Source organism: Tachyglossus aculeatus, chromosome 10 (assembly GCF_015852505.1).
Source record: "Tachyglossus aculeatus isolate mTacAcu1 chromosome 10, mTacAcu1.pri, whole genome shotgun sequence".
NCBI lineage: Eukaryota > Metazoa > Chordata > Mammalia > Monotremata > Tachyglossidae > Tachyglossus > Tachyglossus aculeatus.
Genome location: NC_052075.1, coordinates 3,273,390 through 3,294,113, shown reverse-complemented (window position 1 = coordinate 3,294,113; position 20,724 = coordinate 3,273,390). Strand labels below are relative to the sequence as shown.

The following is a 20,724-nucleotide window of genomic DNA, read 5'->3' as shown; positions in this document are numbered from 1 at the left end:
CTGTAAAATAGGGATTGAGGCTGTGAGCCCCCCAAGGGACAAGGGACTGTGTCCAACCCGATTTGCCTGTATCCGCCCCAGCGCTTAGTACAGTGCCTGACTCATAGTATGCGCTTAACAAATACCATAATGATTATTATTATCAGAAGCTGAGGGACAGAATTTGGACATGTGCTTTTCTTTAATACCAGTGCAACTTGATCCCACTACGAAAGTAAATGTCTCTTTTCATTTTATAGACATATCTATGACCTGAATGAAAATGCATTAGAAGATCCTGAATGGACTGAAACCATAATTTTTCTTTTAATTTGAGACGGGAACAGGAAGCAATCAATATGGAGCACTTGCTGTATGCCAGGCTTGAGAAAAGGTGGAAAGCTTTGTTTTATTTTCTTACTGGCATGTAAATTTACATTAATGCTTCTGACAATGTGAAAAGAGAAGTTTGTCGACATGGTCAGTGACCTTAGAGAGAGAGAGAGAGAGAGTGCCAAAAACCCCACATGGAAGGGGAAAGCAGACAAAATTATGGACGTGAATAAAAACAACAGTTTTGAGTATCTCCTGTACGTCCTCTGACAGATACGCATATTAACTTCATTACGACAAAAACAAATTGGCATCGAAAGAAAAAGCTGTTAAATTAAGCAATAAAGTTGCTGGGCATTTTCCTTTTGGGCAGATGGGAACAGTAACCCCTGATACATTAGAATGTAAGCCCAAAACATTGGCATACATTTTACAATGGGACTCACTCTGCTGTTTTTCATTTCCAGATCTTATAAAAAAAAAAATCAACCAAAAAAGAAAAATAAGAGCCGTGGAGGATCTTATTCAATTGATTTCTATTTTCCAAGTGCTTTCTGGATGGTGACTCGAATACATGCACTTGACCTGTTGTAAGAACTTCTTGGATCCTTGAAGTACAGCGTGAATTGGCACCCAATAATACAAATGCCATTCTTCAGATTTTTTTTAAAACGGTATTGTTAAGCTTACTTTGTGTCAGGCACCGTACTAAGCACTGGGGTAGATACAAACTAATCAGGCTGAACACATTCCACGTCAGTCAGTGAGTGAATCATATGTATCCCCCATTTACTGTGTGCAAAGCGCTAGGGAGAGTACAATATAACAATAAACAGACACATTCCCTGCCCACAGCGAGTTTACAGCTTAGAGGAGACAAATACATCAATTAATAAATAAATATAATATAAATAATCCCCATTTTACAGATGAGGTAACTGAAGCACAGAGAAGTAAAGTGACTTGCATTGTACAAGTAAATACAAGCACTGCATTAAGTGCCGGGACAGATACAAGATTGTCAGGTTGTACACAGTCTTTGCCCCATGTGGGGACTCACAATCTTAATCCCCATTTTACAGGTGAGGAAATTCACGCACAGGCTTGCCCAAGGTCACATAGCAGAGAGGTGGTAGAGCCGGGATTAGAACCCAGGTCCTTTTGACTCTGAGGCCCGTGCTCTATCCACTAAGCGCTTAGTACAGTGCTCTGCACACAGTAAGCGCTCAATAAATACGATTGATTGATTGATTCTCCAATGATGTTTAAAAGGTATCTGCAAAAATATGTAGGTCCATGGACCTTTTTTTATAAACCAGACAACATAACCATACTTGGCTCTCTTTTCCAACACACCTTAGACCATCCAAAACTCCTACAATAAACACATGGCATCCTTCCCTAGTGGATTCTTTGGGAAGAACTAGACTTCACGATTTTCAAATTCTTCATTATAAACTGGAAAAGGATACTGAAAGTGTCCATAATCGATAAGGATAAGGCCTGGATACAGCAGTATGCAGAGGGCAGTAGCAACCTGTAGAGAAAAAAACCCAAAACAATTGGCTACAGAAAAAACCAATCAGTCTTCTGACCGACTAAAACAGAAAGAATAATAATAATAATGGCATTTGTTAAGTGCTTACTACGTGCCAAGGACTGTTTTAAGTGCTATTTACCCACGGCATCAAAGGCCAACAAATTCCCCCACGGGCGTCCAGTTTAATCCGGCCTATTTTTGCGAGCAACCACTACTTTCCTTCAGACCCATAACTCTTTCAGCCACAGAACTCCAAATGGACATAATGGTCTCTGAGGAAGAAGGAAAAGCACAGTGAGGATATTCCTTAGGGAAACACCTGGCTCCTGCTAGGCAAATCACCCACGGGCTACCCCCAAACTTTGACCTACGGGGTAAAGTCTGCAAACTGAGAGGCTCAGATAAGCAAGACGGGCCAGTCAGAGTCAGAGGACCTGGGTTCTAATCCCGGCTCCACACTTGCCTGCTGTTTGAGCCCTTGGGCAAGTCACGCAACTTCCCTGCGCCTCAGTTACCTCAACTGGAAAATGGGGATTAAGACTCTCTCTCTCCCCCTTTTAGACTGTGAGCCCGCTGTTGGGTAGGGACTGTCTCTATATGTTGCCAATTTGTACTTCCCAAGCGCTTAGTACAGTGCTCTGCACATAGCAAGCGCTCAATAAATACGATTGATGATGATGATGATGACTGTGAGACCCACGTGGGACAGGGACTGTGTCCAGCCTGACAATCCTGTATCGACCCCGGCGCTTAATACAGTGCCAGGCACATAGTAGGCACTTAAAAAATACCACAACGATTATTATCATCATCACAGCTGCTGGCTCCTTCAAAATCCTTCCGTTCCAGTCAGCACCACATAAGGTCCTGGGCTGCGCTGGCGTCATTTCTGTAGCCCTCTGCCCTCCCCAGCTCAAGGCTTAGGTTTATTCCCGGCGCCGTAAATTTGATGAACTGAGTCATTCAGGGGCAGGGCGCCTTCAAAATGCTGCGCATCTTGTTATTGTTATTGAAGGACATTAAAATAATTGCTGTAAAATAAGTTAATATTTTCTAACTGGAAAATCTTTAATACAAGATATACTGGCCCCCATCAATTTTCCCTAAGCACCAAGTGGGGTGATTTGGTAGCACTGATAAATCCTTCTCCAGAGCCCTGCATAGGTACATATTAAGCAAATAGAGGAAAACGTGTGCCCACAAATAATAGTCTTTATCAACAAAGTTGCTTTGATACTTGCCTTTTTTTTGGGCGAAATGTCTTTTAAATAACAACAGTATATGACAACGGCGGGTACGTAAATGACCAAATCAGCAATAAAAACTGAAAGGCAAAAAGATTAACAGTCCGTGAGCATTCTTCAGTTATATACGGCAATCCGTCACCTCACTGATTCAAGCCAACCTACGCCCTGCCCAGCTGCTGGTACTTTGGAACTGGGCTGGTCACCATCTCTATTTCCTCCACTGCTCCTCAAAGACCCCTGAGATCGGTGCACGGTATTTCATTCATTCAATTGTATTTATTGAGCGCTTACTGTGTGCAGAGCACTGTACTAAGCGCTTGGGAAGTGCAAGTTGGCAACATATAGAGACCTATTTCTCCTTTCGCCCCAGCCCTGTCCCCCAGACTGAGATCCTTGAGGAAAGGGGATCATGTCTACTAATTCTACTTTCCTCTTCCCAAGTGCCTAGCATAAATAATAATAACAATAATAATGGCATTTATTAAGTACTTACTATGTGCAAAGCACTGTTCTAAGCACTGGGGAGGCTACAAGGTGATCAGGTTGTCCCACAGGGGGCTCACAGTCTTAATCCCCATTTTTACAGATGAGGGAACTGAGGCCCAGAGAAGTGAAGTGACTTGCCCAAAGTCACACAGCTGACAAGTGGCGGAGCTGGCATTTGAACCCATGACCTCTGACTCCAAAGCCCCATGCTCTTTCCATTGAGCCTCGCTGCTTCTCTAAAGCAGAGCATAAAGTGCTCTGCATGCATTCAATCATTCAATGGTTACTGTGCGCAGAGCTCTGTACTAAGCACTTGGGAGAGTACAACATAACAATAAACAGGCACAATCCCTGTCCGCAATGAGTTTACGGTCTAGGACAAAATATCTACTCAAAAAAAAAAAAATCCAGGCTTGATGGAAAACAAACAAAAACATACACTCTCTCTCTGTCTCTAAAACCACACCAATTTAACTGGGTTTTTCTGAATTTCTGCTTAAAACAAAAACTCAGGTATCTTTGGGGACAAACAAGACTCCACTCAGTGTCCTCTCCAACAGTCTCTGCGAAGGACGAATGCCAAAGCTGTACAGCATCTAAGCTACCTGACAGAAAGATGAAATTTCTCCAACGATGGACACGCAATCTGGAGCGTTCGCCCGTCAATAGTTAATTCTCCGAAGGGAAAACCGCACTCGAATGGAAACTCCTCAAGGTTAATGAATTGTCTTGTAATTCCCCTCAGCCCCCGGCTCAGAATATTGCCCCAGTTTAGGAGTTCAAACAGGGCTGTTTGCACCGAGGATGAGAACGTTGCCAAACACGCAGAGCCCAATTCTCCACTACATTCCCGAGTAAAAACGAGCTCCCTGCATCGAGCTCCGGTTCCCTGAGGCTTTTTTGCCCAAAAAAAAGGGATGTGATGGCTGTTTGTTCGGACCTAAAGTCTCATCTGAGCGGCATCCGGAAGCTTTCCCTATGAACGAACTGTCCTTCAAATTGGGGCTTACTTACAAAAGTGGGGAACTAGAGCTGACTTTATTGTGGCAAAACGGTTAGAATGGTGCTGAAAGGAAAAAAAACTCACTTCAAGGTCTTTTATCCATTTATGAATTCCTTGACGGCAGGGACTGGGTCGAACCTGGCTTGAGCTCTCCCAAGCACCTAGGAGAGTGCTCTGCACACAGGCATGGAATAAATATAACTCAATGAATTTTGTACCTGGATGTCCTTCTTGGCATTAATTTTATAACATCTCTAACTAGTCTTTCTAGTAGCAACTCAATATGTTCATGAATTTCTCTAAACGCCCCTTGAGCCTTCTTGACACCCAACTTTGCCCTAATTTTCCCATGAATTTTGTGATTTTATCCAAACCTCTGCTGAACCTATTAATATCACCGGCCCACAAAACTTCCTGTGGTAATGCATTTCAAATGTTTGTCGATATTACTGTGTAAAGAGGTGTTTTGTTTTGAACCTACCACCCTTCAGTCGCTTCAGTGGGTGCCCCTCTGATGGGGTGGGATTTGGTGAACAATTCTCTTTTCCCTATCCACCTCCCAATTAATGGTGCTTCTAAAATTCAATCTTGTCTCCTCAGCTTTCTCATTCCATGCGGAAAGGGCCGAGTAAGAGACGGGACCAATCTGGCTGCCTCTAATCTCTTCTAGTACTGAGATGTCGTCTTTCCTAGGATGTAGCGATCAAGCACTTAGTACAGCGCTTTGCACACAGTGAGCGCTCAATAAGTACGACTGAGTGACTCTAAATTACACAGGGTAGTTCAGGGTCTATGGTCTTATATGTTTTAGTTCATTCATTCATTCATTCAATCGTACTTACTGAGCGCTTACTATGTGCAGAGCACTGTACTAAGCGCTTGGGAAGTACAAGCTGGCAACAAATAGAGATGGTCCCTACCCAACAACAGTAGTTGTTTTCAATACCGTTCTTCACATCTATTAAGTACAGCGCTTTGCACACAGTGAGCACTCAATGAATACATTTGAGTGACTCTAAACTACACAGGGTATTCCAGGGTCTGCGGTCTTATATGTTTTCAATACCGTTCTTGACATCTATTATCACCTAGGTTTTTTTTAGCTGCCATCCACAGTTTGGAAGGGAACCCTACAAAATGTATTCCAAAAAAAAAAAATAGACTTTGGTAGTCTACTTGGTTCATCTTCGCTACCATTTTTACGGGTCCGCCGTTTACAGAATACTGCACCAGGCTCTAGAAAAATTATGACAAATGTGAAAAACCCAAATCCAACTTTCAAAGATGCCGATCTAAGGGAGAGATAAATCTCTTAGAAAAATGTAATTTATGATACTGGGGAAAACCTCTGTGAACAACAAGGACAGAAACCGAGTGTCAGCGCATAGTGTGATGTAATAAAACTTCTTCCCCGGACCTCCTTTCGGTTTTCCCCTTAACAATCTATCAGACTTATTCCTAACACGGTGAGCGTCTGTTTGGCTCGTGCTTGGTTCCTGAGTAAAGCAGGCTCTGGGGCAGGCCCGGCACACTGCATCTTCACAAAGCCATGACCTTGGGGAGGGCAGAATAATAATAATTGCAGTATTCATTTAGCACTTACTATGTGTCAGACACCTTACTAAGCGCTGGGGTTGGATACAAGCAAATGGGGTTGGACGCAGTTCATCCCATGTGGGGCTCACAGTCTCAATCCCCATTTTACAGATGAGGTAAAAGAGGAAAGAGAAGTGAAGTGACTTGCCTAAGGTCACACAACAGACAAGTGGTGGAGCCGGGATCAGAACCCTTACTGTAGAATAGAATATTTACTATTCTATTTATTTTGTTGATGATGTGCATTTAACTTTAATTCTATTTGTTCTGATGACTTTGACAGCCACCTACATGTTTTGTTTTGTTACCTGTCTCCCTAGTCTAGACTGTGAGCCCGCTGTTAGGTATGGACCGGCTCTCTAAGTTGCCAACTTGTACTTCCCAAGCACTTAGTACAGTGCTCTGCACACAGTAAGCGCTCAATAGATACGATTGAATGAATGAATGACCTCTATCCACCACGCCACTGGCAGAAGAGCTACAGGGCTACACCCCCTCCTTGCCAGTTAGCATTGGGGCCTATGGCTAGTTTTATGGCAATCTGTAGCAGAGGGCCAAAGGCCAGAGAAGCAGTGTGGCTTAATGGATACAGCCCCAGCCTGGGAGTCGGAAGGATCTGGGTTCTAATCCTACCACTTGCCTGCTGTGCGACCTTAGCCAAGTCACTTCATTTCTCTGTGCCTCAATTACCTCATCTTAAAATGGGGATTAAGACTGTGAGCCCCATATGGGACAGGGCCTGTGTCCAACTCAATTTGCTTGGATCTTCCCAGTGCTTAGTACACTGCCTGGCACACAGTAAGCACTGAACAAATCCCATTATAAAACATAGAAAAAATTTAAAAGGCACAGGGTCTGAAAGACAGGCTGAGGGATGGTAAGAATTTTAAATTATCAATCAATGGCATTTAGTGAACACTTACTGTATGCAGAGCACTGTACTAAGCACTTGGGAGAGTACGATACAACGAAGTTGGTACGGAAAAAAACAACTCCATGCTTTTATAATACTGATGGCATTTATTAAGAGCTTACTATGTGCAAAGCACCGTTCTAAGCACTGGGGAGGTTACAAGGTGATCAGGTTGCCCCACGTGGGGATCAGTCTTCATCTGATACTGAGATGATACTGAGAGCTCACCTCCTCCAGGAGGCCTTCCCAGACTGAGCCCCTTCCTTCCTCTCCCCCTCATCCCCCTCTCCATCCCCATCTTACCTCCTTCCCTTCCCCACAGCACCTGTATACATGTATATATGTTTGTACATATTCATTACTCTATTTATTTATTTATTTTACTTGTACATATCTATTCTATTTATTTTATTTTGTTAGTATGTTTGGTTTTGTCTCCCCCTTTAAGACTGTGAGCCCACTGATGGGTAGGGACTGTGTCTATATGTTGCCAATTTGTACTTCCCAAGCGCTTAGTACAGTGCTCTGCACACAGTAAGCGCTCAATAAATACGATTGATGATGATGATGATCCCCATTTTACAGATGAGGGAACTGAGGCAGAGAGAAGTTAAGTGACTTGCCCAAAGTCACACGGCTGACAAGTGGCGGAGGCGGGATTTGAACCTCTGACTCCAAAGCCCGTGCTCTTTCCACTGAGTCACGCTGCTTCTTTTATGTAACGTCTTGGGCTACTGTTGTACTTCCCAAGTACCAAGAACAGGGGCTTGCATTCAGTAGGTTCATTCACTCAGCCATATTTATTGAGTGGTTACAGTGTGCAGAGCAAGGTACTAAGTGCTTGGAAAGTACAATTCAGCAATACAGACAATTCCTGCCCATGATGGCAACCTGGTTTCATTCTGCCATCATCATCAATCGTATTTATTGAGCGCTTACTGTGTGCAGAGCACTGTACTAATCGCTTGGGAAGTACAAGTTGGCAACATATAGAGACAGTCCCTACCCAACAGTGGGTTCACAGTCTAAAAGGGGGAGACAGAGAACAAAACCAAACATACTAACAAAATAAAATAAACAGAATAGATATGTACAAGTAAAATAGAGTAATAAATATGTACAAACATATATACAGGTGCTGTGGGGAAGGGAAGGAGGTAAGATGGGGGGGATGGAGAAGGGGACGAGGGGGAGAGGCCACTGGCCACGGCCAGTGTGATGGACCTCTGGTCACAGCTGCCCGAGTCATTCTTTCCAGGGTAAATACCCGCTTGTGTTTCCGGGGACCCGTGAACTGAATGGGCATCACCAGCCTAGTTTGTGAATACTGCATATTTAATGTAGGTGAGGCCAGGGAATAACACAGGAAAAATCAATCAATCAGTGGTATTTTTTTGAGTATTACTATATGCAGAGCGCTGGTCTAAGCACTTGGGAGAGTCCAATACAAGAGAACTAAAAGACACGTTCCTTGCCCGTCTGGAGGAAGCCACATCTTTTCTCCTTCCCACGGACTATTCTGATGGACACAGAGGTGATGATTTCAACCCCAACAACTATCAGGGCTGGAGCAATAGCGTGCAGGCTGTTTCTCTTTAAGTGCCTCAATAAATACCAGTATCATGATACAGGGCCATGCAGAATATGCTTAGAACAGTTCCTGGCACAGAGCAAGCACTTAATAAATAACTAGTTAAGGGGAGGTTTTGCAATCTGTAAAATATTTTTAAGTAGATGGTTTGGAATATTTATAAATTACAGAGAAAAGGAAGAGCTGCAACCTTGCGACTGATGGCGACTTAATTAGCACATAATCATTTACTCCAGAGAAGTCCTCTTTCTTTTTGTGTTGGGCTTCTCTTGGGCTACAACCCACCTTCCTCCATTGGGGAATTATCTGGTTGGATGGCCAAGAAGTCCCATGTGAGAAAAAAAGAGCCCAGGGGATTTGATGATAATAATAATAATGATGGCATTTATTAAGCGCTTCCTATGTGCAAAGCACTGTTCTAAGCACTGGGGAGGATGCGAGGTGATCAGGTTGTCCCACGTGGGGCTCACGGTCTTCATCCCCATTTTCCAGATGAGGTAACTGAGGCACAGAGAAGTTAAGTGACTTGCCCGAAGTCACACAGCTGACAATTGGCAGAGCCAGGATTTGAACCCATGACCTCTGACTCCAAAGCCCGTGCTCCTTTCCACTGAGCCACGGAGATTTGGAAGAAGAGTGAATTTACCAAATCCTACATGGGACACGTACGTATTCCTACCTGTTGAGCGCATAAAGAGTTTGTGTGCCTGACTCTCATATCCGCGGGATGAGTGGAGAGCAACCCACTCTGGATTTATAAACTGTGCCCTGTAAAACAAAGTGTAAACTGGGTAAAAAATCAAGAAATACATTTTTTTCCCTCGCCTCCATTACTTTCAGTAATACTGAAGACACTCTGGAATGTTCTGAAGATTCAGAAAGCAATTCATTTTCTGAAAAGGCAATTTTGAGCCCATGTATCCTTTCTCCTCTCTGATCCAGTTTGTTTCATAATCTTCTAGACTGTGAGCCCGCTGTTGGGTAGGGACCGTCTCTATATGTTGCCAACGTGTACTTCCCAAGAGCTTAGTACAGTGCTCTGCACACAGTAAGCGCTCAATAAATACGACTGAATGAATGAATGAAGTGGGCTACTAAGAATTACTCAAACGTGTCTCTCCTTCCATCTTCCTAAAAAAAAAACACTGCATGTGGACAAGGGACATTCCCATAATGCTATCCCTTTCCCTGCCTATAAACTAATCTATCTGAAGTTTTTCCTTTCCCCTGAGGAGTTTTGGGGAGAAATTAGTTGGATTTTCATTTTCTTGGCCAATGGCAAAAAACATTTTCAAAATGTAAAAAATATGAAGGGAGGAAAAAGATGAAAAACTTACACGTAAGCACATAATAGACTGTGGTAAGCTGTCAGAGGTGGATAATCCAATCCCCAATACTGCAGGTTGTTGTCACTGGTATTAAAGTACCTGAAAAATAACAAGTCATCTTATTCCAAGTAATGAGTCCTCCCTGTAGACTGTAAGCTTGTTATGTGCAAGAAACGTTGTCTACCAGCTCTGTTGTACTCTAAGCACTGCACACAGTAAGCGCTAAATAAATGCTAATGGTTGATTAATCAAAATTCTGAAAACAAAGTTCAACATTGCATTTTACTTCATTTCATTCTTACATTTATTACGTTCATCTTACATTTAATTCTATAATTAAAATCAAGTTGATAATTGCATGATGTAAAGAAACAGAAGACTATCACTATGCCCTCTTTGCCTGTTCGTTCTTGCATTTAAAAAAAACAGTAGACAGTTATGAAAAATAACAAAACGTTCACAGAACATATAATTGGTCCCAGAAGGTCCGATCCACTACGGACCAAACAATGAGATGAAAATGGGAACAAATTAATTTTACAGCTACCTTAGGGGGAGACCTGATTACAGTTTAAGAAATGCATCTATAGACTGGGATGCTAATTTTTGCAGGCATTTTTAAGGGGATGAAAGAAGCAGCTGTACTGAACAGCGAGAGAAGGGAAGGGCCAAGAAGTAGCTGTTGGCTTTTCTATTCGTTCATTCATTCAATTGTATTTATTGAGCACTTACTGTGTGCAGAGCACTGTACTAAGCGCTTGGGAAGTACAAGTTGGCAACACATAGAAACGGTCCCTACCCAACAGTGGGCTCACAGTCTAGGAGGGGGAGACAGAGAACAAAACAAAACATATTAACAAAATAAAATAGAATACGTACAAGTAAAATAGAGTAATAAATACATGCAAACATATATACAGGTGCTGTGGGGAAGGGAAGGAGGTAAGGTGGGGAGGATGGAGGGGGGTGGGGGAGAGGAAGGAGGGGGCTCAGTCTGGAAAGGCCTCCAGACTGATTCTACTATTTCTACTATTTATGGTCCCTTAAAATGAGGTAGCTTGGCTAAGTGAGCTCTGTTATTTACAATTCGGAAGATTCTTCTAATCCAAGTCCTTTCCTTGTGTGTGTTGGGGGGTGGGGGGGAGTAATAGCTTCTAACAGTGGTTTCAAGTATGTAACTCTCGAGTAATTAACCAGTTCCTCAGGGAGCCGCGACACATGGCTATTTAGCTCAACCCCATACTGGGCCCTGTCTGTTATATTGTTCTAGTGTACTCTTCCAAGAGCTTAGTACAGTGCTCTGCACACAGTAAGAGCGCAATAAATACGACTGACTGGCCACACATGCAGAGAACAAACCTAACGGTGAGCTGAATAAATTCCCCGGATCGAGACACTGTTAGCACCTTGAGGACACCAGCTAATAGGAAGACTTGTCCCAGGACTGTTGAGCCTCCACTGTGTGCGGAACACTGCACTAAGCCCTGGACAAAGTACAACAGACTTAGAAGACACAATCCCTCCCTGCTCTGAAGCGGTAGACAGTCTAGCCGGGAATTGCCCCAGTTCATCCCGGGAAGGGTGGGAAAAGCTGTAGATTGCATCCCGGCAGGGCAGGGCGGGGCTTCTTTCTTGGGAGGGCATCCAAGCACACTTCCTGATATGCCCAATAATGATCCCGACTACCAGCTTCTGTTCCGGGTTATCGGTTGCTTTCTGATGAGTTTTTCGACCTGTTGTCCTCTGTCTGGCCCATGGGGACAAAAGGGAGGTTCTGCAAAGCAGCGGCAGCAGGAACCAGAAGGCTTGTGGGCCTGGAAAAGCAAACACACGGAAACCGCCACTCCAATGAAGGGCTGACTTCAGGTTTCCTAAATGGACTTTAGGAGCTTAGGTGAAGTGGAATGAGGCTCCAAAGAAACCCCGTTTTGGGTCTGCACGAAGCAATTGTGACTGATGTTAGGTGAAGCTGGTCCTTGCCCCCGGCAGTTCAAGCCCCGGTAATAATAACGATAATAATGACAACGATAATAACTGAGGTATTAGTACTTGCTGTGTGCCAAGCACTGTGTTAAGCAGGAGGTAAATGCAGTACAATTAAATCAGAACCACTCCCTGCCTACATCACGCTTCGAATCTAGGGAAGAGGAGAAGCAGTGTGGCTCAGTGGAAAAAGCCCGGGCTTTGGAGTCAGAAGTCATGGGTTCAAATCCCAGCTCTGCCCCTTGTCAGCTGGGTGACTTTGGGCAAGTCACTTAACTTCTCTGTGCCTCAGGTACCTCATCTGTAAAATGGGTATTAAGACTGTGAACCCCCTGTGGGACAACCTGATCGCCCTGTAACCTCCCCAGCGCTTAGAGCAGTGCTTTGCACATAGTAAGCACTTAATAAATGCCATTATCATTATTATTACCATATCCCCACTTGACAGATGGAGAAACTGAGGCACAGAGATGCTAAGTGACTCGCCCAAGGTGACACTGCAGGCCAGTGGTGGGGGTCAGGATTAGAACTCGGGCCTCCTCACTCCCCATCCCGGGCTCTGCCCATTAGTCCACACTGCTTCTCAACCTATCAATCTATCAAATCAAAAATGCCAACCTATTCCTCCCTGCCACAACTCCTCTAAGAATAATAATAGTAATGGTATTTATTAAGCACTTCCTATGTGCTGGGCACTGTCCTAATAATGACTGAGGGTTTTGCTAACTGCTTACTATGTGCCAAGCACTGTACTAAGCCCTGGGATAGATACACGAAAATCAGGTCCCACACAGGGCTCACAGTCTAAGAAGGAAACAGAATAGGTACTGACTCCTCATTTTGGCCGATGGGGAACTGAGGCACAGAGGAGTTTCGATTTGACCAACTCACACTTCTAGTTCAATCTGAAACTCTAACTTGACCATTTCCCAAATTCGCAGACTGCAGCTTTTCCACATGTTCCTGCCTCCCTTTTATCCAACTACTCTTCGGTATTTTCAAGAATCCAGGAAGCCTGTCAAGAGGGCAAGAAAATCTCGAGGCAATTAAATAAATCTAAGCTCAGGGTTGCTGCTAAGGAGATTTTTTTTTACGGTATTTGCTAAGTGCTTACCTGAGAAGCAGCATGGCAATATAATACCCATTTTACATGCTGAAGTCAGAGGACCTGGGTTCTAATCCCAGCTCTGTCATTAGTCTGCTATGGGACCTTGGGCATGTCACTTAACTTCTCTGTGCCTCAGTTCCACCATATCCACAATGAGGATTCAGTACCCGTTCTCCTTCCTACTTAAGACTGTGTGGGACCTGATTTTCTTGTATCCACCACAGCTCTTACTATCAAACACACAGTAAGTGCTTAATAAATGCAATTATGTGCCAGATACTGTACTAAGCGCTGGGGTAGATGCAAGATAACCAGGTTGGACACAGTCCCCTGTCCCACATGATGCTCACAGTCTTAATCTTCAAGCTCTAGACTGTAAGCTTGTTGTGGACAGGGATGTGTCTGTTACACTGTTATATTGTACTCTCCCAAGTGTTTAGTACAGCGCTCTGCAAACAGTAAGCATTTAATAAATACAGTTGGTTGATTGACTGGTTAATCCCTCTGCTGTCTTCTCCCAAGCATCTTGTACAGTGCTCTGGATATCTTAAGCGGTCAATAAATACCACTGATTGATTACTTCAATCAATCAATCGTATTTACTGAGCGCTTACTGTGTGCAGAGCACTGTACTAAGCGCTTGGGAAGTACAAGTTGGCAACATATAGAGACGGTCCCTACCCAACAGTGGGCTCACAGTCTAAAAGTTACTTCAGTAACTAGAGAGGTAGTAGCATCATTCAGCAGCATCCACTCAGTGTGTGCTTAAATCCATTAAAACATATTGCCAGAAGACCCACATAGCAGAAAAAACAGAAGCGAGCTACATTGTTCTTTGGTTTACGGTATTTGCACTAAGGAAAAAAAAAGAGGCAACAGTATTATTCAAGTCGATGGGCACAATATAATGAAGACAGCTTTGTTACAGATGAACTATTCTTACTTTCATAGTTTTCAAAGCCTTAAAGACTGATCGCTCCTTACCACTGTTTAATGGGTAAATTGAAAGTAATTTCTTGCCAATGCCTCTGAGCTTCATAATCTCCAAACATTGGGGGTTTTCCAGCTCCTAGACAGTAATGGAGAAAAAAAATCAACACCAGAGTATTTTAGTTTATCACAGTGATCCAGTTTGGTTAGTTTGCATAAAGTTTCCATGAAATCATTACCTAAGAGACAAGTCAGGGATCACCTTAAAGGTTTCTACCAAACAATATTGAAAATAAAACCTGACTGAACAAGAGCAATGCATAGGACTAAGTGGCCTTTTAGGAAACAAAGCTGCACCCAGTCTCTTCCCAGGGAGCATTTGTTGGTTATCCCTCAGATCGGCTGACTTTACTACGCACTAATGAGGCACAATTGTGGTGTCAGGGAGCTACTACTTAGTTCTGCAATAATGAATAAAGATTTGTGAGCCAGAAGACGCACTGAACATTTGCAAGGCTGAACCAAGATTTAGGGCTTGCACATCAGGTTGGCTTAGGTGAAAAGCAGTTGAGCCTCAGTCTTTAAGCCCACTCTGCCCCTTATGTCTCTCAGAACAAAAAAGAGTCTGGTGGCTAGTGATATGACATTTGAGAGACTTCAGGGCAGTGGCTGCTCAACTGGGTACAACTCCACTAGCCCTCGGAGATCTCAGGGCTACTGATATGATTGGCTATAACCTCAACAGCTGGTAGTGAATAGTGACGAAGAGGCTCAGAATAGATGAGACTCAGGAAAAGTATTCTTAGGAAAGGGTCGGAGGTTGGTGTTGTACCATAATTGTGACATTAGAGCTCTAATACAAAAAGGGGACAGAGAAAATAAATGAAAGCAGAGAGAGGAGATGAGGGGAGAGAGGGGAGTGGGGGAAGGATATAGGGGAAAGAGAGGCAGGAGAGAAGAGACAGACAGAGGGAGAGACAGAGAGAGAGAGAAAGCCCAAGCAAAGAACTCAGTACTTCAAGAACTCTAGGGCCAACACAACAGTGAATTCACTCTGAACTAATATTAATTTAATTAAAAACAAAACAATTTCCACCAAAGAAAGATGCTGGAACAATTTGTTGCCCAACACGAAATGCTCTAAAGGGGCATATATGACGCAGGAAAAGCTACCAAAGGGAGTAAACATTATAAAAAAGGAAATGTGCAAAATGATGAATTGGGCAGAACTCTAGACAGACGGTCAGCAATAGTGACCTCTCTGCTTTTAGACTGTGAGCCCACTGTTGGGTAGGGACTGTCTCTATATGTTGCCAGCTTGTACTTCCCAAGCGCTTAGTACAGTGCTCTGCACACAGTAAGCGCTCAATAAATACGATTGATGATGATGCTTGGTTCAGCCACTGACAGACGCTGCTCTGCATGCACTATTTATCTCCAACGTCATCATGCCCTACTGGCACCCATCTTTTGAAGCCACCTTTCCCTCCAGTTTCCCTAGAAATGCCAGGAAACGGGGAGGGGCATGGAGTTGCGGACATACGCCCTGGAGGAGAAATGGGTATTTTCAGGCCCACGCTTGGAATTCCAGGGCAGGAAACTTGAAGCCCCTGCCCCATTGGCCCCGTCCTAGCTCCCACGGATGGTCTGTCTCCTTCTGCCTTTCTGCAAAAGTTGGCTCATTTTTAATCGCTGATCCTCCCCATGCACGAATACCGTGAGCAAGAAAACAATATAAGTGAATTGCAAACATCATAGATTCACAGAGCTAGCGGGGATTCCCCAAGTTTGGCCAATCACAAGCACCCGGAGGGAGAGGAGGATGAGGGAAAGTTGGCCCAGTATGTTCTAGATTCTCAGAGGGAGCTTGGGTGGTCATTTCTGCCGCTCCCTGGGCCGCAGAGGTAACTCTGGAGACTCACCACTGGCATGGAATTCTCCTGGCCAGTTGACAGGTCTGTGGAACGGATCTTGGAATTCAGAAAGGCAACCATCCTCCCCGTGAGTGAGTAGCTATCCGTGCTTCCCAGCACAGCCAGTGTGACTTTGTGCCATCCAAAAACACATGCCTGGCGGGCTACCTTCTAGGGCCCCGCTCCAGGGGCTGCCGAACTCTGGTTTTCCCTCTCTCTCTGACTCCAATTCATCGGACAGATGGGAATCTATTTTTCATCAAAAAGTCTCTTATGAAAGAGACTCCATGATCTCCCCAGGAACCCATTCTGGGGTTTAGCAATTCTAGTCACCAAATTCGTCCTGATATTTAATATAAATCCCCCTTGCTGTAATTTAAGATCATTTCATCTCGCTCAGACCTCAGTGAGGGTGGAGGACTGACAATCACCATTCTTCTTTCATAAACTGCACCTAAAAACAGTTATGTCACCTACCAGCCTTCTTTCCTTCAGCATAAATAATATAAATTCCTTTAACCTTTCTTCTTAGGTCTGATTTCCAACCTTGTAATCATTTTCACTGCCTTTCTCTGGATCTTTTCCAGGCTTTCCGCATTCCTGAGAATGACCTCTCCTTCTCTTTTAGACTGTGAGCCCCATGTGGGACAGAGATTACATCTAGGCTGATTAACTTGGATTTATCCCAAAGCCTCTTATAGTGCCTTGGCACATAATAGGTGCTTAATAAATACCAAATTTGTTAGAGTTCTCACAGTTATCTATCCTATATGCTTCACTGCATCGGATTCACCTGCTGAGAATGAGACTTTGCTGGATTTTTGATCCCCTATGACTCCTCAATTCTCAGCTGTCCCACTCAAGAATAGTCAATCGCTCCCCATTTTTCTACTTGTTTAGTTTGTTTTGAAAGGATACAGAGTACTTCTTCACTATCATCAAATGTTTGTACATTTCTTAGTATCAATACTTTAGAAACTACGCTGTCTTTGGGGAGTGAGGTGGGAGAGGACTAGGAGAAAAAAAGCACCTCATATTGTACTACAAGGCATTCCTGTCACCCCTGCCACATTCTATTATACCTAAGGAACAAAATTATATTTTTTTGTAATTTTGTCTATATTTCACGTTGACTTTGGATAGAATGGTTAATGCTTCTAAATATCTGCAATATAAATTCACTTCTTTAGTAATCCCTGTCCCCCACACACTAATTTCTATGAAAAATATATTTAATATCAGGATAAAGATATAGGTCTTTGCTTTGCACTGCATGACTGATAGCTCCGACACCAGGCCTATACGACACCAAGAGGATCTTGAACATGTTGGAGCCTTATTATCCTGCAGAGTTCCAACACTGCATGGGACAAATACAGGGGAAATTCCAGGGGCGGCCGGAGCACTGGCAGCCAAAACCTTTGGGATACACATCCCTAGTTCCATCTCCACATCCCCCCGGCACACGGAATCCTGATTCCGAAATGCATTTTGAGATTTTCCAGAACCCTGGTACAACCCTTACAGTGCAAGCCCAGCCAACAGGAGGAGAAGGAGAAGGTGCAGTTTTCCTTTCTCCCCTCCATTTATTCTTCTCCCGTGCTGTTCAGGCTACCCATGCTTTTTTTTTATGGTATTTGTTAAGCGCTTATTATGTGCTGAGCACCGTACTAAGTGCTGGGGTAAGTACAGCAGTAAAGAAGCAGTGTGGTTCAGTGGAAAGAGCATGGGCTTTGGAGTCAGAGGTCGTGGGTTCAAATACCAGCTCCGCCACCTGTCAGCTGTGTGACTTTGGGCAAGTCCCTTCACTTCTCTCTGCCTCAGTTGCCTCATCTGTAAAATGGGGATTAAGACTGTGAGCCCCACGTAGGATAACCTGATCACCTCGTATCCCCCCCCAGCGCTTAGAACAGTGCTTTGCACATAGTAAGCGCTTAATAAATGCCATTATTATTATTACAAGCTAATCAAGTTGGACACAGTCCCTGTCCCACACGGGGCTCCCAGTCTGTTTAAAACAGTGCTTGACACATAGTAAGCACCTAACAAATACCATTATTATTATTATTAATAATATTGATCCCTAATAGGCTAATCAACTTCTAATATCCCTAATAAGAAGGGAACATGTCTGCTAAATCTACTGTATTGTACCCTCCCAAATGCTTCGCCGGGTGCAATAGGGATCAATTACTATTAATAATAATAATAATCCCCATTTTACAGTTGAGGTAACTGAGGCATAGAGAAGGGAAGTGATTATTGATGGCATTTGTTAAGCGCTTACTATGTGCAGAGCACTGTTCTAAGCACTGGGGGGATACAAGGTGATCAAGTTGTCCCACGTGGGGCTCACAGTCTTAATCCCCATTTTACAGATGAGGGAACTGAGGCTCAGAGAAGTGACTTGCCCAAGGTCACACAGCAGACATGTGGCGGAGCGGGATTCGAACCCATGACCTCTGACTCCAAAGCCCGTGCTCTTTCCAATGAGCCACGCTGCTTCATACGTGTGGCCTAGTGGATAGAGCTGGGGCTGGGAGTCAGAAGGATCTGGGTTCTAATCCCGACTGCCACTTTGCTGTGTGCTGTATTTACTGAGCACTTACTGGGTGGCAAGCACTGGGCGAAGCACTTGGGAGGGTACAATGCAATAGATTTAACAGACATGCTCTCTTATTAGGGATATTAGAAGTCAATTAGTCTATTGGGGATCAATTCACATCAAAATCCAAAACTAGGAGAAGCAGCATGGCTTCATGCTTATGGAGCAGGAGAAGAGCGTTGAGAGAATCAAAGAGGAGACGGGAAGACAAAGAAATTCCTGGGTTCCAATTCTAAATAATCCTTCGCCATCAGTCCTGTGCAGGGCAAGAAGCTATTAGGTTTTGACAGTAATAAGTGGAGAAGCAGCCAGGCCTGGTGGATACACCACAAGCTTGGGAGTTAGTAGGCCATGGGTTCTAATCCCAGCACTGCCACTTGTCTGCTGTGCAACTTTGGGCAAATCATTTCACTTCTGTGGGCCTCTGTCCCCTCGTCTGTAAAATGGGGATTAAGACTGTGAGCCCCATGTGGGACAGGGATTGTGTCCAACCTGATTAGCTTGTATCTTCCCCAGGGTTTAGTGTATCTTCCCCTGACACATAGTAGCCGTTTAACCATTAAAAAAAATATGAAGAACTGATACGTGTCTTTAAACGTTTAACCTGTGTTACCTGAATAAGAATTCAGAGAGACTGTCCACCGAACAGTTAGTCCAATTAAGACCGCTACTGTCATCAAGCTCCATTTTTCCATCGTTCCTCTTCAAGCTAAGCCAAAAAGAAGCAAGGACAGTTGCTTTTTCAATACAGGGTTTCCCGCTCACAGCCCCACGTTTCTCCCCCGCCGCCAACGGCACGTCTGGTCAGAGACGTAATGGGATGTTACCGCTTCTCCAGGAATAGGAGCTTCAGGCTAATTTCAACAGCGCAGGTTCATAGGGGTGGAGTCAAAATTCAGGCAGGACCACCTTCTGTTCCATCTGCACGAGAAGAATCCTGGAAATAAACGAAAAATTTCAAGATTGAGTTGCAGCAAAATAAGGATAAATCTATGGTCACAGGCTGATTGGGCCAACCGAACACACGCTGGAGGGAAGCTCCTCTTAATTCAAGGAAATGGCTTGATCTCATGATTCGGCTTTCATTTTGGCCTACACGTCCACCAAATGAACTTTGAATAACCGGAGGATAAGGAGACTCTGAATATGATTTGCACACCGGGTTACTCAAAATTCATTTGCACAGGATTTTGAAGCTCCTGAAAACACCTTCCCTGGAGAATAATGACTATCAAATTTTTCATCCTCCTCTGCTCATAGGGCTTCCAAAACCTTCCCATGCCCTACATCAAGCCTGCTCCAAAACAAAACAAAACATCACCCCAGTTTAACGTCCTCTTGGTATTACTGGAGCTCTCAATGGCTGGGAGTGAGGGAGTGTGGCAGAGGAGATGGGCTCACAGGGCTTTTCATTTCCAGCCAGCGCTGTAGACTGTGAGCGCGCTGCAGGTAGGGAATGTATCTGTTCGTTGTTCTCCCAAGCACTTAGTTCAGTGCTTTGCACACAGTAAGTGCTCAATAAAAACTATTGATTGAATGAATGAACGGACACTTGTCTCTCAGGCCGTGCTGCTCCGGTCTCCACGGGCCTTTCTGGAGGGGCCTCTCAGGGCTCCGGCCTCGGTGAGAGAAACACCGGCGAAACTATTCCCAACCGTTCGCCTGCCCCAAGCCCAGAGTGTTGGAGGAGTCCACGGACTACTTCGGATTCTAGACTGTAAGCTCCTTGTGGGCAAGGAATGTGTCTACCAACTCTGTTACAACATAAGCTCGTTATATGCAGGGAACGTAACTGCTAATTCTGTTGTATTGCGCTCTCCTGAGCACTTAGCACGGCGCTCTGCATTCATTCACTCAATCGTATTTAGTGAGCGCTTGCTGTGTGCAGAGCACTGTACTAAGCATTTGGAAGGGTATAATATGATAATAAATAGGCACATTCCCTGCCCACAACGAGCTTACAGTCGGGGGGGGAGACTATCTAGAAATAATTTACAGATATGGACAGAAGTGGGGTGGGGCTGGGAGGGGGGATGAACAAAGGGAGTAAGTCAGGGAGACGTAGAAGGGAGGGGGAGAAGAGGAAAAGGGGGCTTAGTCAGGGAAGGCTTCTTGGAGGAGGTGTGGGTTAAGTAAGGCTTTGAAGAGGGGGAGAGTCATTGTCGGATT

The 20,724-nt window shown here is 44.2% G+C and overlaps 1 protein-coding gene across 3 annotated transcripts in view; it reads right to left on the bottom strand.

Annotated features, from left to right (window-relative positions):
- ALG6 (ALG6 alpha-1,3-glucosyltransferase) overlaps positions 1–20,724 on the bottom strand; it is a 46,101-nt gene that overhangs the window by 13,534 nt on the left and 11,843 nt on the right. For all 3 annotated transcript variants that reach the window (XM_038752963.1, XM_038752964.1, XM_038752965.1), the window contains exons 2-8: positions 19,383–19,492; positions 19,169–19,264; positions 14,092–14,176; positions 10,026–10,115; positions 9,368–9,456; positions 3,094–3,176; positions 1,785–1,849 (exon numbers count right to left, since the gene is read on the bottom strand). In XM_038752963.1, coding sequence (XP_038608891.1) covers positions 1,785–1,849; positions 3,094–3,176; positions 9,368–9,456; positions 10,026–10,115; positions 14,092–14,176; positions 19,169–19,250 — 494 coding nt within the window. In that variant the 5' untranslated portion in view covers positions 19,251–19,264; positions 19,383–19,492. The remainder of the gene's footprint in view (positions 1–1,784; positions 1,850–3,093; positions 3,177–9,367; positions 9,457–10,025; positions 10,116–14,091; positions 14,177–19,168; positions 19,265–19,382; positions 19,493–20,724) is intronic.